Raw genomic sequence first — 16,889 nt, 5'->3', positions numbered from 1 at the left:
CTTCTTGATAGGTGGAAATCTTGATCATGATAAATCATGGTTTAAGAAGCAAGTGATTTCCTCAGACACAAATGTAAAATGTTAAAAGTATCCTCTCACTTTTCTGGAGGTCACTTGATAGCAATACCATTTATCATAGACATAGCAGATAATCTTTAAAAAATTAAGTCATAGTTTTAATTTATTATGTTGAATAGTAATTTCTTTTTTCCCCAGCTTTCTTGAAGTATACTTGAGAAATAAAATTATATATGTTAAAAAAAAAAAAGCAAGTGATTTCACTTGGAGTGTTTAGTGAGAAAAACATATGTCACTGACTAGTTTGAAAAGATATACCTTAGCCTCAGGGGAGTAGCACCTGGGTCCACAGATAGTTTCAGGTTTTTGACACTTCACTGCTCTGCAGAGTTCATGACTGTGGTCCTTCACTGACTTCTGGGTTTTAAGGCATGAACGCCATGTCTTCCGTAAGAGATCATAACCCAGAATGATGCCATTTGGTTTCCCTGGAGACATCCAATCAATCTGAAGGGATCTGCAATGGACAGAATAATCAGTATTTCTGAAAAGACAACATTTAACATTGCTGTTATCAGTCTCATCTGCCTTCCAGTTTGGTCTATTTCATCAACAACTTCCTAATGAAAAAGCTGGAGCAAAAGAATACATATACTAATATATATTCTGATATATGCTACTACCATAGACTATGTTTTGAGAATCAATCAAAACCATTTAAGCTTTTCGGAGAATAACACATGACATGAGTCCGGTGGTCCCCACTTTAAATTTCAGAGGCAAAAAGCAACTGTCATTGTTTGCGGCTAGTCAGAAAATCAACAGAAATTTTGGTTGATAAGTAAAAACAAGACACAAATGATTTGACTTAGTAAATAGGGTGGAAATTAGAATATGTGTCATACCTAATCCCTACTTATAATCCCCTTCTCCTTTGCCTTTCTTCCCGCAGCTAGGACTAGCCACGTAACCCATAGCTGCTCAAACAGATGCAACCAGAAGATGGTGCGATTCTAACAAAGGTCCCTAGGAAATTTTGGCTTCCTTGATGTGGCTGTCGCCTTTTCCCTTTTTCTTTCTTTCTGCTAAACATGATGTCTGGAACTTTGGCAATCATCTCATTCTTCTGGCAACCATTTGGGAAAGACCATAAGAATCACAAAGACGCCTCTGCGGTATGTTATAACTGAACCAATGCCAACAACAATCTACCTCTAGAGCTACTTACTTGAGCTTCTACTGTTGGTTGTTTTGTTACTTACAGCCAAAGTACATGACCAAATTGATAAAATCTTTTTATCAGTTATCAACTGATAAAATTTATCAATGAATTTATTTATTGATACATAACATTTATCAATTTTAACAATTGATAAAATTGATAAGCTCCCTCCAAATATACTTTATCTTAATTTTTTGACTCATAGAAACAGAGTTAATTCTGCAATAGTTCTTTATATACCATGATCAAATATGTTTTGTGGTCAGAAATAGTGGAATTAGAGATTCCCATAACAAACTCCTTTATATTATTATGTTCTTGAAGATGTCTGAGTTTTAAAAATTGAGCCACGGTTTTTTCTAAACATATAAATATACTGTTTTGGGTGGTTTGGCATACAATGAAGGCATAACATGGCGCCAAAACTTTACTGCATTTTCAATGGTCTATTAACATTTCATCTACTATACTGAGTGAGATCATAACATAAAGCTGTTCACAGAAGAGTGAATCCTGAATAAAATGATCGACTCTCAGGTTAATGTGCAGAACCTTAATTCTGCACTTAGGTCTACTTGTCAGAATGACACAGTCCAGATGACATACCTGTACTATCTTTAGTATATTTTTAAGAAGTCTATAAGAAGAAAGTAGTTAAAGTTTTAATAAAGCCCCAGAGATTTGGACATGACATATTTTCGCATTTCAGCACAGCAAGGAAAGTCTGTTATTTGCAAAACACTAGGTAAATGTAAAATAATTATTTTTCTTCTTATTATTTTCAAAAAAGAGGATGGAACTCTGATACTCAAGATTACTTTTATTGTTTGAATTCTAGAATTTTCAACCATAACAACCATTCACAAATAGTTAGAGGTTAGCTTTTTATATAAAACCTTCCAGTAAATACTCTGGAGAAGAGTAAGCACATATGAGTTTAGTCCCTATACTTTAAGATCTTAAAATAAAATTATCACAATAACTTATGTGGACCATCTTTCTGCCACTGTGTAAAATAATATTCTTGCTACACCTTTTAGTTTCAGGAGAAGTATGTCTTTACAGGCCAAATTTTACTGGACCCTATCAGAATTCTAGGTGACATCACATGCTAGGAATTCAATTAGGCCCAAACATTTACATTCAAAAGCCGCAGTCAAGATAAATCTTGACATTTTAATAGACTGCTAAAAAAGAAAATTATTTCCTTTTCTTGGAGGTACAAACATAACACTTTCACTAATAAGACTCTATCGATAAGAAATTAATGTCACCTATGAGAGAACAGTTTCACAGGTGACTTGTATAGTCACCATTATTATTCCAAGGTCTTTATCCAACTCTCAAAATTAATTCCACGTTTTGCAGATACCTCTTTTGTATTCATTGCATAACCAACTACAGGAAAGACTACATTTAAGTGACATTCAAAGCTCGGACTTATCCACAAAAGCTGGCAAACTAGTAAAGTCTAGAAAACACCATGTAGAACCATGCCATTGTAACTTCTCTGTGTTGCACAGAATAACTGTGAAGTGAGACCACCTATATTTTTAATAATAGCAAGAACAGTTTTGATGTTGAGGATCTGAGTCAGGTACACTAATGTACGTGATCAAAGAAGAATAGGGTGTTTAACACCTGTCCACCTCTCATTAGAACCCACGGGAGTAACACTGAAAAATCTTTTGGCTGTTGATTTAAAATGAAAGACGTCTCTGAGAAATGCACACCGTTATTAACTGGATTAATGGTTTCATTGTTTTGATGTTTAAGAGTGAAATAGAAGGAACATTCTTAAACCACAGGAATTAATGTGAAATATTGGGGAAACAAACTGAAGGGTTTCTTTTTGTTTGTTTTAATACATCAGTAAAGGTAGGCTCATGCAGAAACATGATCATGAATCCTCAAATAGATCTTCTTTTTTGGGGGTAGATTTGTTAATAAAGTGACAATTAGAGTTCACTTAGTTTCCAGAGCACTAAGGAATAAAATTTAAGCTACCTTCATAGAGCTTCTAATAAAGGCCACAATGTTTACACACATTTTAGCATGATTCACTGGGTGTTTAGAAAGTCTAGTCAGAGCTATTGACTATTTCTTTTTAAGTCTGTCATATTGTTAGTAGATTTACTATTCTACTTCTGTTACTGCTATATATCCCTGTGGCCACCGTCACCACAATAATCATCACATTCAGCTCAAGAAGTACAAAATAACATTGAAGAAAGAAATAATTATGGGAAAATCATTTCTTTATCACTTACCTTTACTGGTAAATATTAAAATGATACAGTTCAGAAAAAACTTCTATGGAGAGTTACGGTTCCCTTGGTGCTCTACATTTTATTCTAACATTTTATCACAATGTTGTCAAAATGTTCTTGTTTGGGCCAAAGGAAAAAATCTTCACATTACTTTAAGACATCCATCTAAATTGTTATAAATAGCTGTACATTCCCTGATCATGTTTACAGAGGCCTTTTAAAAATCCCTATTCAGGGCTTCCCTGGTGGCGCAGTGGTTGAGAGTCTGCCTGCCGATGCGGGGGACACGGGTTCGTGTCCCGGTCCGGGAGGATCCCACATGCCGCAGAGCGGCTGGGCCTGTGAGCCATGGCCGCTGAGCCTGCGCGTCCGAAGCCTGTGCTCCGCAACGGGAGAGGCCACAACAGTGAGAGTCCCGTGTACCGCAAAAAAAAAAAAAAAAAAAAAAATTCCTATTCAGCTTTGTCATTTTTGTCAATCATTTATATAACATTCAAGTTCTTCAATACTATTCCAGATTGTGATTATCAAAAATGATCAGGACACTTTTAATATAAGACTAAATAAATGTAATATGATAACAGTATTAATTCTCTGCTCTCAAATCAAATAATTGAATGTTTAATTATCCACTAAATATTTAGCATAACTTGGAGTCAGTAAAATATCAAATGGTAAAAACTCTGTGTCCTTGAGTATGAGGAGATGTGAAACATGCATACCTGAAGCAGGTGAAATATTATACAGCAGTGTAAAATCAAGTGTTTAAGTGTGTAGTTGAGGCTACAGGTATTACAGAAACACATAAACAAAGATCACTGTGTCTAGACGAACAACGAAGGTTTCATGGGAAAAGTGGATGTGGACTTGAACTGGAATAAGAGGATGGGAAGAATTCTGAGAAGGAAGATTCATATAAGCAAAAATAAGAGGGAGAAGCTGCCTAGCCATATGGAGAAGAGTAATGGGACCAACTTGACGAGAGAACGATTTACATCCAGCAATAATGGAAGGTCAGTCTGAACTTAAGAAGAACGTTATGAAGTCCCTCAAATACTATGTTGAGGAATTTGATGGTGAAATAGGGTGATTGTGCAGTGGTATCACTAGCAGAATATAAAGTCCTTTTAGAAGTAATACCCTGGCAGGTTAGAGTAGAAGAGACTGGGGGTAGGGAGAAATATCAGTGAGCTTCTGCAGTAACTTAACTATGAAAGACGGTTTAATGGGGTTTTCTCTTATTTAGGAACTTAAACTATAGCCCCAAACTGAGGATGACTGATGATGAATCCCTCCATTAAGTATCTTGCTTCTAAAAGGGAACAAACAGCAGGATTCTGCTGCAATGAACATTGCGGTGCATGCATCCTTTCGAATTATGGTTTTCTCCAGATATGGAGTGGGATTGCTGGGTCGTATGGTAATTCTATTTTCAGTTTTTTAAGGAACCTCCATACTGTTCTCCACAGTGGCTGTACCAATGTACATTCCCACCAACAGTGTAGGAAGGTTCCCTTTTCTTCACGCCCTCTCCAGCATTTATTGTTTGTAGATTTTTTATGATGGCCATTCTGACTGGTATCAGAAAAACAAATATCGTATAATATCGTTTATGTGTGGAATCTGGAAAAATGATACAGATGAACTTATTGGCAAAGCAGAAATAGAGTCACAGATGTAGAGAACAAACTTATGGTTACCAAGGTGGGGAAGAGGGGGGACGAACTGGGAGATTGGGATTGACATATATACACTACTATGTATAAAATAGATAACTAATGAGAACCTACTGTTTAGCACAGGGAACTCTACTCAGTGCTCTGTGGTGACCTAAATGGGAAGGAAATCTAAAAAAGAGTGGATATATGTATACATATAACTGATTCACTTTGCTATACAGTAGAAACTAATACAACATTGTAAAGCAACTATACTCCAATAAAATTTTTTAAAAAATTAAAAAAATAACACCCCCCCCCCAAATAAAAAGATTCTGCTGAGTTCTGAGGATAAAGCTGCCTTTTAACATTGACCCATCACCCAAACTAACCCAAAATAAACAGAACTCTAGGAGAGTTTTTGAATTTTAATGAATATTTATTAAGTACCTCCTATATGTAAAGCATTGTTCTATACTTACAAATAAACAAGACAAAGTTCCTTCTTTCATAAAACTTACATTTTGCTGGGGGAAGGTGGGACAGTAAACAAACACGTAAGTGTACAATATGTTACATTGGTTGTCTGAGAAGGCCTGGCTCTTCTGTGCAGAAATCCGAAAGAGGGGATGAAGCAAGTGAACAGGAGTTTCTAGGCGGAGGGAACAGGAGGTATAGGGGTTTTGAGACATCCGTGCACATGGCTTGTTGAAGGACAATCAAAGAATCTGGTGGGACAGAGCTGGACTGAGCAAGAGAATGATGGAAAATGAATCAGGTGAGTGTTGGGAGTGTGGGTTTGGGGACTGCAGATCCTGTAGGGTTTTATAGAACATGGAAATAACTTTGGATTCATTTTTGAGTGCATTGGAAAACCACTGTAGATTTTTGAGTCATGGAGTGAAAGAGGAATGATTTACTTAGTGAAGAGTGACATTAAAATCCACCCCCAGTCCACCCCTAAACATTCTCAAGGCTGAGGAAGGAATTCTAAACACATCACTCAGAGAAACTGGAAGCACTTGCTTCTCCTGGTTGGTACTTCCTGAGATGCAGAAATATCTAAGCCCAATTTGCAGCTGTCCCTGGAGGGAAGTATAGAAAGGAGTTTGGGGCAGCTTGACATGGGGGTTGGCAGCCTATATGACCACAAGAAAAGGTGCTTGCTTCTCAGTTAGAGAATTCTAATGGCCAGATATTGTCTGGAGCCGCTCTAATGATAGGGTAAGACAAGATTGCCACACCGTCGATCTTTAGCATGGCGCACGTGAGTGCATTTCCTATGAGCCAGTGGATGTCTTGCAAGATGGCTAGGCTTGAGCTCCCTTGAAGTTACACTGACCATGATGGTGGGTTTTGGGGGGAGGGGGCTCCAGCAAGAAGAGTGTTTGGTGTGTCCTGCTCTGTTGGCACCATAGATCAGTTGCAGAGGGCAACACTCATGTGAGAGAAGTTGGCTTTGGGGAGATCCTCATGGGTTCTCTCAAGGAAAACACAATTGTTCAAAAAAGTGCCACCTTCCACAGAGAGGGCTTGGATGGCTATCCAGTGATGGAAGTAAAATAGTAACATTGGGAAGAGGCACATTTGAATGAAAGGGAATAGGCAAGAAAGAGCAAGGAGGGAGAAAGGGAAAACTGGGATCAGGTCTGAGCCTGTGAAATGGTAGAATATTTGAACTACATGTGAGCTTAATATTTTGCTGGAGATGGAATGGACTTTTTTTTTTTAATTTTTGCTAGACTCTTTCTGGCCACACTGTGCAGCATGCAGGATCTTAGTTCCCTGACCAGGGATCGAACCTATGATGCCCCCTCCAGTGGAAGCATGGAGTCCTAACCACAGGATCACCAGGGAATTCCCAGAATGGACTTTTTAATACTTGATCATGAATCTTAATGACTAAAATGAGACTCATAACTAAAAAATAATGTGAAGGCCATAAGGTATTCCTGAAAGGTTTTTCAAGAGTTGAGGAAAGGACATCCAAAATATTATGTTTAGGCAGCAAGTAGTAGGCAAAAAGTAAAGCCTTTCCTCCTTGTATCTCACTGAATTAAGACAAGTACATCAACATAAATGATAAAGCATGAGCTAGGGTTGCAGTGGTGGAAATGGAGAAGAGGAACAGCCATGAGAAGATGCTCCAAAAGAAAATAGACTAAAATTGATATTGAGTGAAATCAGGGGATTAAAAAAAAATCAAAGCTAGATGTCTGCGATCATATGCAAGGCGGTGGTGCCTTTGCAGAAATGGATGTTGGAAAAATTGGGTTAGATGAGAATTAAGGCTTGAGGTTATGGAAGTGATGGGTGCCTATCATTATAGAACATCAATAGGCAATTGAATATATGGGACTGGAGTTTAGGGAGAAAACTGGGACAGAGATCTTGAGACATCAGTATGATGAAAACTGTGAGAACATTTGAACTATTTGAGTAGCAGAGGGAGTCTTTCTGTTGAGGACACCCACAATTAATGAATGGAATTAGAATGAAACCAATAAAAGAAACCAATGAGTGATCAGGGAGCCAGGGATAGAGCGGCAGTTAAAGGCCAAAGTGAATTGGGGGGAAAAACTGGATTTTGTCGAGATGCATACAAAGGCCTCTCAAATGCTTAGTGATTGAGCTGCTTCTGTGGGAACTGAAAGAAGTCGAGAAGTTAAAAGGAGTTTGGGAAAGAGATAAAAGTGAGAAGATGGAAATAGTGCTGGCAGAGTCTTAAGAATAAGCTCAATATTCTGTAAGGTCTCCTAATCAAACACTGAGTTTGATGATCAGAATTCATTGGCCATCAGAACTACTATTTCCTGAAAGCCATTATGATTATCAGACTATTGACTGGGTATGTACATCAGTTCTAAATACACTCTAAATGATCTCTTTTGAGAGGTCTTCCCATATCCTTCAAAGACTCAAGTAGACAATTCCAGTCCAAATGAAAAGCTGTCTCAAGTTAACCAGAGAAGGGGAGTTGAGAATATGGACGAAGAAGTCATCTGACATTCTAGATCTACAGCCCAGCACACTCCCCATTTAAAAAAATAAAACATGGCTCAAAAAAATTGTTTTTAATTGTAAAATTATTACTTCAGTATTCAAGCTATCAGTCACTGAAAAAAATCAGAGAGGGAAAATAACGATAGAAGAGATTTCCTGATATCCAATGTCATAGTATAAAAATATAGAGGCCTCAAAGTTTCACCCAAATTTGGTGAGGCAAAAAGGGGAAAGTTCTTTTTCCACAAGCTATGGCCTGTCATGCCATCCTCAACCGCCAGCTATGTACTTTGAAAAGCTAGGGGGCTTTCTAAATGAAGATAGTGGTTTAACCTTCATTTAGAGACACAGACCCCGTGCTGCTATCATAAGGAAGCTGGTGTGTAAAAATATTATTTATATCGTTCAGGAGCTTGAAGCAAACATTTAAACAATTATTTGTGAATGCTACAAAGTCATTATGCCTCAGCCTTCTCATCAATAATACAGCCCCAAACTGCTTTGGAACTGTAAAAACTGCCATGGATCCATTAAAGGCAATGAAAGACATGATCCGTGTTCTCTCTTTCTGCTTTCCCTTGAGCTTCATGCCTGGAAATCATGCATCTTGGAATAGCAGTCCAGTCATGTAATAAAAACTCTTCCTTGTTTATGTTCTTTTCTTAGCGTATCCATTTATGGAGAATAAATAAGTGAACTTATTGGAGCGAACTTTACAGTACCCAGTAAAGCTGTCAGTTGCAGTGTTTGTCATATTTCAATCAAAGCCAGAGCCAGCTAGCTATCTTCAGCCAGTGCAGTCTCTACATTCTCGAGGACCAGAATTAATGAATTAGCTATTGATTAAATTCTACTCTAGCAAATCCACCAAGGCAAATAAATGAACTACCCAGGGCACGTGTAGGCCACGGCCAGACATGTCTGGGTTATCGATCAGTCGTTAGCATTCTTTGGGGATATAGAATCAGCTGATGATAATATGACAAGTATGGAAAATGTGATATAGAAACAGAGCTTGTTTCTGGAGGAGTAGCTTATAAAACTAGAAGGTTTCATCTGATCTTTCTAAATAACTTTGTGTGCTATGGCATCTTTGGTTTATATATAATGGAAAAAACATGTGTAAGTGCTTGTACTGAAGATGTTGTAGTCAAAAGCAAGGTGTAAGTTAAGGCCAAAGACGAAAATGACATGCTCCATGCTTATAATCAAACAGGCTGGTAGCCTATTGGTATATGTTACGAAAATACATAAAAGTTAAAATTTGCTGATGACTGCTTTTTACCAAAAATAAACAAAGATTCTAAGAAATATGCGTCTTATTAGAACCCAAGATATTCTAAATGCTACAGAAGCAAACCCTGTCTACTGACATTTGTCTGGAAGGATTTCACATGTGATTTTGCATGTTGCTAATATAAAAGAGATTTTCTTAAACCAAAATAGAAACATAACTAACAAGTATACACTGCCAGAAGTATAATGAAATTACACAAACAATAACATGCACACAGGAGGCTAACTGCTTTGGTGTTGGTGTAATTTTGATTAATGGCTTGGCACCTATATCTGCTCATTAGGGTCTTGCCTTTGGAAAATGTTGCCGTGCTACGATAGATCAATTTAAGAAAGGAAAGACTGTACATGCCAATATTTGGTCGTGAATGATTTCCATCAGTTTTTTTGCCAGATCTTTGACCAAAAAGAAAAAAAAAGGAAATAAAGTTGCCAAAGGCATGGGAATAAAGAAAAATATGGAGGGGTTCGTACTTTCTGTGCTGGTCAACATGGAGAAAGCCAGTTATAGCCTCTCTCTCCCACTGATTACTGCTAAAAAGTCTGCTCTAGTTACAAAAAGCAATCACTCAAGGACTCTGAAAAGTTAACAATAGAGGCAGATCGGGAGGGGAGCCAAAACTTAAAGAGCAAACATTACAGGATGCGTTTACCATCATTTCCCCCCTTTGTCTCCCATCTTTAACCCAACAGCAGCCCCAGTGTGGAACCAAGCACTGGGCAAGCACAATCTATGAGAGGAACCCAATCTTTCTGGCCAGAGTACAAGAAGGCCTTGCAAGCCAAAGGGTATGATGGGTATTCCTGTTTCATTTTATTTCCTCTTTTCCTCTCTTTTTTCCTGCTCTGAGGATGATTCCAGCCAAGGAGCTGCATGATGGCAGTCCTGGCCAAATGAGAATCTAAAATCCTGAGAAAAAACAAGCTGTCTGACCAGAGGAATCGGGGAAAGCACCCCTGTGGTCCAAAATCTCGTTTATTTTTTCCTCTATTTTCTCTCTAATCTCACTGTCCCCCAAACAACCCCATTTACGTAAACTGTGAGGTATATTGGGACGCTAAAATTACAAGAGAAACCATGTCTTTCTAGCCAAAGATTTGGGAAAGGAAGTCCAAGTGATGTGAAAAACATGGGGGAAATCTCAGAGAAGAGAAAGCTAGGCAGTCTACTAATTCTATACATGAACCAATACAAGTTCTAACTCAACTCCAAGCTGCACATGCATGATTGCCTCACAGGCAAAGGAAATCTGAGCACTGTAGCAAAGACTTTGAGATCTGAACCATTACATAATCCCCCAACTAAATACCAGATTAGCCAATGAGAGGTGCATGCGTGGGGCAGATATAAAGCAGCGCAGCAAAGCTTTTGAAAGATGAACTGATATTACAGCCATTGACCACATAAGCCAAGACAGAATTTTCAGTCTGAAGCTAACCAGTTGATTGCCTGTTGAAACAAAAACTCCAACCTTCTTCAGAGGATTTTAACAGGACTCAGATCACAACCTGATATTTAAAATGTTCAGGACACAATTCGAAATCACTCAAAATTACACTAATCCAAAGAAAGCTGGAGTGGCTGTATTAGTATTAGACACAGTATACATGATGACAAGAAAATTATCAGGAAGAAAAAGGAATATTACACAATGACAAAAGGATCAATTTACCAAAACACAACAATCTGAAATATATATGCACCTCATAATAAAGCAACAAAATACACGGGGCAAAAACTGATAGTTCTAAAAAAGAAATAGATAAGCCCACAGTTATATTTGGAGATTTCAACATGCCTCTCACAATAATTGATAGAACAACCAGGCAGGAAATCATTAAGTGTATAGATGACCTGAACATCACTATCACTGACCTCGACCTAATTGACATTTATAAAATGCTCTAACAACAGCAGAACACACATTCTCCTTGAGTACACATAGAATATTCACCATGACAGATCATATTATAGGCCATAAAATAAACCTTAACTAATGTGAAAGAACTGAAATTATAAAACCATGTTTCAGATTATAACAGAACGGTACTAGAAATTCACATTCACAATTTATCTGAAAAACCTCAAAATATTTGGGAATTAAGCAAACCACTTCTAAAATAATTCATGAGTCAAAGCAGAAGTATTAAGAAAATTAAAAAGTATTTTGAACTAAATGAAAGAAAATGCAACATTTCAAACTTTCTGAGATTCACCTGAAGCAGGGCTTAGAGGAAAGCTCATAACTTTACATGGTTCTAGTCAAAAAGAAGAAAGATCTCAAATCAATAATGTAGCTTTCCTCTCTAAGAAACTGGAAGAGTAAGATAAATCCAAAGGAAGAAGAAGAAAAAAATCAATAAAGGGCAGAAATCAATGAAATGGAAAACATAAAACAATAGAGAAAAAGCAATAAAACCAAAAGATGGTTCTTTGAAAAGATCCACAAAATTGATAAAACTCTAGACTGATTGACTAAGAGAGAAGACACTTATTACTGTTATCAGAAATGAAAGAATGCAAATAAATCCAGACTCTACAAACATTACAACTTTCTGCCCATAAATTTGATAAATTTGGTGAAATTAACCAATTCTTTGCAAACACAAGATTACAGATCTCACTCAAGAAGAAACAGATACCTTGAATCATCCTACACTGTTAAGGAAATTAAATTCTGAGTAAAATACCTTTCAACAAGGAAAACTCTAGGCAAAGGTGAGTTTCACTGGTGAATTCTACCACATTTAAGAAATAAATACCTTTTCACACAATCTCTTCCAGAAAATAGCAGAGAAGGGAATATTTTCCAACTTATTTTATGGGGTCAGAATTACCATGTTACCAAAACCAGGCAAAGACATTACAAGAAATAAAAACAGTTCAATATATTTTATGAGGATAGTCATAAACATCCTCAATAAGATAACAGCAAATTGCATGTATAAAAAGGAAAATACATCACAACCAAGTGGGGTTTATCCAGATAATACAGACTAGTTAATTATTTGAAAATCAATCTATATAATTAACCATATTAACAAATTATATGCAAAAAAGGCATTTAACAAAATTCAATATCCATTTATGATAAAAACTCTCAGCAACTAGAAATAAAAGAGAAGACTTCAACCCGATAAAAGGTATCTCTAAAAAATTCATAGGTAACATCACATGTAATGGTAAAAGAATAGGAACAAGTCAAGGGTGTCCGCCTTACTGAATGAGCCAAGGCAATAAGGCAGGAAAAAGAAGTAAAAGACACACAGATTGCAAAGGAAGAAATAAATTGTTTATTTTTGCAGAGGATCTATGCAGACCCAGGGAATCTACAAAAAAGCTCCTAGAAGATCCTAAAACTCATAATGAGTTTAGCAAGGTTGCTGCATACAAGGTCATTATACAAAAATTAATTGTGTTTCTACACCCTAGCGATAAACAATTGGATTTCAATGTTTTTAAAGAACCATTAAGAGTAGTACTCCCCAAAACAAATAGTAGGTATAAATCTTATGAAATATGTGTAGGATCTGAACACTGAATTCTACAAAACACTGATGAAATAAATGAAAGAGGATGCAAATAAACGAGCAATATGCTATATTTATGAAGTGGAAGATGTGGTATTGTTAAGGTGTCACTTCTCCCTGTATTGAACTATAGATTAAATGCAGTCCTAATCAAAATGACAGAAGGATTTTATAGATATTGACAAGCTGATTCTAAAATTTATATGGAAAAGCAAAGTAATGAGAAAGGTCAGAAAAATTTTTAAAAAGCTTAAAGTTGAAGAACTCATAATACATGATTTTACAACTTACTGTAAAGCTACAGTAATTAAGATTGTATGATACTGGTAAATGAATATGCACATTGATAAACTGAACAGAACAGAGAGTTCAAAAATGATCTATAAAATGTGTTAAATTGATTTTGACAAAGGTCTAAAAGCAGTCCAAAGGAGAAGATATAGTCTTTCCAACAAATTGTGTTGGAAAAATTGGATATCCTTATGCAAAGATGTTAACCTTGACCCACATCTCAGTTTATAGAAAAATTAACATAAAATGAATCATAGACATAAATTCAAAATGTAAACATATGAAACTTCTAGTAGAAAAAATAAGAGGAAATCTTTGTGACTTGACTCAGGTAAGGATTTCTTAGATACAACACCAAATGCACAGTCCATGAATGAAAAAAGTGATAAACTGAACTTTATTGAAATTTAAAACTTTGCTCTAAATAAAAACAATTAAGAGAATGAAAAGACAAGCCATAAATGAGAGGAAAATATTTGCAAATCATATATCTGACAAAAATTCAAATCCAAAATATACTTCAAAAATATGAACTCAACAATAAGAAAGCAACAAATCCAAGTAAAAAATTAATAAAATATTTGAAAAAGAGCTTCATCAAAGGAGAAAACAAATGCCAAAAAAGCATTTGCAAAGATGATCAATATCATTAATCATCATGGAAATAAATGTAAATTAAAACCATAATGACACACCACTAAACATCTATTAAAAGAGCTAGAGAGAGAGAGAGAGAGAGAGAGAGAGGAAAAATTCTTGCAGAATATCAAGTTCTAGCAAAGATGAGAAGCAACTGGAATTCTCATACAATGCTAGTAGGAATGCAAGATGTTACAGTCACTTTGGAAATTGGTTTGGCAGTTTCTTTTTTTTTAATTAATTTTTATTGGAATATAATTGCTTTACAATGTTGTGTTAGTTTCTACTGTACAGCAAAGTGAATCAGCTATAAGTATACCTATATCCCCTCTTCTTTGGATTTCCTTCCCATTTAGGTCACCACTGAGCATTGAGTAGAGCTCATTGTGCTATACAGTAGGGTCTCATTAGTTACCTATTTTATACGTAGGATCAGTAGTGTATATATGTCAATCCCAATCTCCCAATTCATCCCATTCCCCACCTTTCCTCGCAGTTTCTTATAAAGTAAGTAAAATGTAAACTTATGCTATGATTCCGCAATCCAACTCTTAGTTATTTACCCATGTGAAATGAGAATCTACGTTCACATTATGTACATAATGTTTATATCAACTTTATTCATAGTCACCAAGAACTGGAAACTACCCAAATGGTACGCAAACTGTGGTATATTCATACAAGGGAATACTATTCAGTAACAAAAATTAACAAACTATTAATATATGCAATAACATGGATGAATCTTAAATGCATTATGCGGAGTGAAAGGAGCCAGGCTTAAATGGCTACATACTGTATAATTCCACTTATATGACAACATGGAACAGGAAAAATTATAGAGAACAGAACAGAGCAGTGTTTGCTCAGTTTGGAGGAGGGTGGAGGAGGAAGGAAGTGGCTATAAAGGGGCCAGTGTGAAGAAATATTCTGACATAATGGAACAGTGTTATATCTTAACTGTAGTGGTGTTCATATGTTTGACAAGTTCATATGTACTTGTCAAAACTCATAAAACTGTGAAGCAAAAAAGAGTGTATTTTACTATATGTAAATTAAAAACAAAATAAAAAAATTAAGAGAATAATTAAAAAGTAAACAAATTTAGCAAACCCAGAATCTTTTTGGAAGTTTAATTCATTGTTAAAATTAGGCAGTTCTCTTCACACCCTTGTCAGTTTTTACAGAATCTATATTTTTTTTCTCTTCACCTGTCTTAAATTGCCTCTCTGCTAATCCAAAACAATATCAGTTGATAGCTGACTGAGTATGGAATTTATAAGACGAAAAGGTTCTTTTTTTAATTCAGAATTTTAAGGCATTGTTTCATTGTTTTCTTAGCAATGAATGTTACTGTTTATAGTCTGATAATGCCATTCAAATTCCCAATGCAGTATGTACACCATCTGTCTTTTCCTCCTAGAAGTTTTTTGGATGTGCTTTTTTTAACCTGGTATTTTGAAATTTCCTGATGATATCCCTTTATTGGCTCTTATTTCAATCACTGTGCTAGTATCTATAGTAGCTTTTAATCTACATACTGGTATCTTTGGTTCTGGGATATTGTCTTTTCCTTTTTCTGCTGGGGGGGGGCGCATATTTTCTTGTCATTTTTCTCTGATTATTTTCCCCCTTCTTTTTCCTCTGTTCTCTCTTTCTGGAACTCTTATTATCCAAATATTTGATTTCCTGGATTTTAAAACTTTCTCTTAAAAATTTCATTTGTATTAACATATTTACTTTTTATTGCACTTTCAGAGACTTTACCTTAAATTTCCAATTCAGCTCTCATACTTTTAATTTCCATGAGGTACCCCCCCCCTCACATCCTGCTTTACTTTGATTCTTTCTTCCAAGTAGGATTTTTTGGTGTTGTTTTATAGATAGAGGATGTCTTTTTATCCCTCTGAGATTGTTATGGATATTTTCCTCATCCTGCATTGTCCCTGTGTCTATTGAATTATTCCTCTGTTTTAATTTTCTTTTCATCTTTGAGATTTTAAAAAAAGATGACTAGAAGCTTTATATTGTATATGAGTGAGGCTTCTTGACTGATGTGCTTTACTACTGTGTGACCAGATGGTTAGCTACCTTTTCTGTTAGGTGATCCCTATCTGGTAGTTCCCGGAAGTATTTTATTTGGAGTCATTCAAACTTTTCCAGAGAAGAATGCCCTTCCTGTGTGGAAACATTTATGACTAGATATTTGTTTCTAAGAACAGAGCTGGGGAAAGCCACTGAGGTGCCATCATTCTAATTGTAGTCTAACCACTTTAACATGATTTTTACCTTTGCCCCTCATCCCAGATTTCCACTGTGCCTAGTAGCCCTAATTTCTAAATACCTCTGTTCAGTTTCTTGAGAAAAAAAACTTCTAATCTCCTTGTGATGGAATATGCCACATGGAGGAAGAGAAATAGACACATGGATGAATAATACAGAGGTAGGCAACCTTTCATTCTGTAATGGCTAATTTTATGTAATGGGTAATTTTTAACTTGACTGGGCCACAGGGTGTCCAGACATTTGGCCAAACATAATTTCTGGGTGTATCTGCAAGGTTGTTTCTGATGAGATTAGCATTTGAATCTGTGGACACAGTAAAGCAGATTGCTCTCCATAATGTAGGTGGGCATATCACCCAATCAGTTGAGGGTCTGAGTGGAATGAAAAGGTGAAGGAAGGGAGAATTTCCTCTCTCTGCCTGACTACCTGATCTAATCAGTCTTCTCTCACTCTCAGACTTGGACTGGGATTTATACCACTGGCACCTCTAATTCTCAAAACTTTGGACCCGGACTGGGACTACACCCCCAGCTTTCCTGAGTCTTCACTTTTGGTTTTGTTTCTCTGGAGAACCCTGACTAATTACAGGTCCCAACCACTCTTTTGTAAACTATCAGCTTTGAACTTTACCCCATCTTCCTCTTCTTCACAATTCTGAAAGCTTGTTAAGTGCTC

General features: G+C 36.2%; 1 protein-coding gene across 1 annotated transcript in view; it reads right to left on the bottom strand.

The window, feature by feature from the left end:
* Window positions 1–16,889, bottom strand: part of USH2A (usherin) — a 779,248-nt gene that overhangs the window by 224,153 nt on the left and 538,206 nt on the right. Inside the window, exon 47 of the mRNA XM_060022310.1 lies at window positions 337–535. Within this exon, the coding sequence (XP_059878293.1) occupies window positions 337–535 (199 nt within the window). The remainder of the gene's footprint in view (window positions 1–336; window positions 536–16,889) is intronic.

Source organism: Delphinus delphis, chromosome 1 (genome assembly GCF_949987515.2).
Source record: "Delphinus delphis chromosome 1, mDelDel1.2, whole genome shotgun sequence".
Taxonomy (NCBI): Eukaryota; Metazoa; Chordata; class Mammalia; order Artiodactyla; family Delphinidae; genus Delphinus; species Delphinus delphis.
Note: the sequence above shows the minus strand (reverse complement) of the source record. Positions and strands in the feature narration are given on the sequence as shown.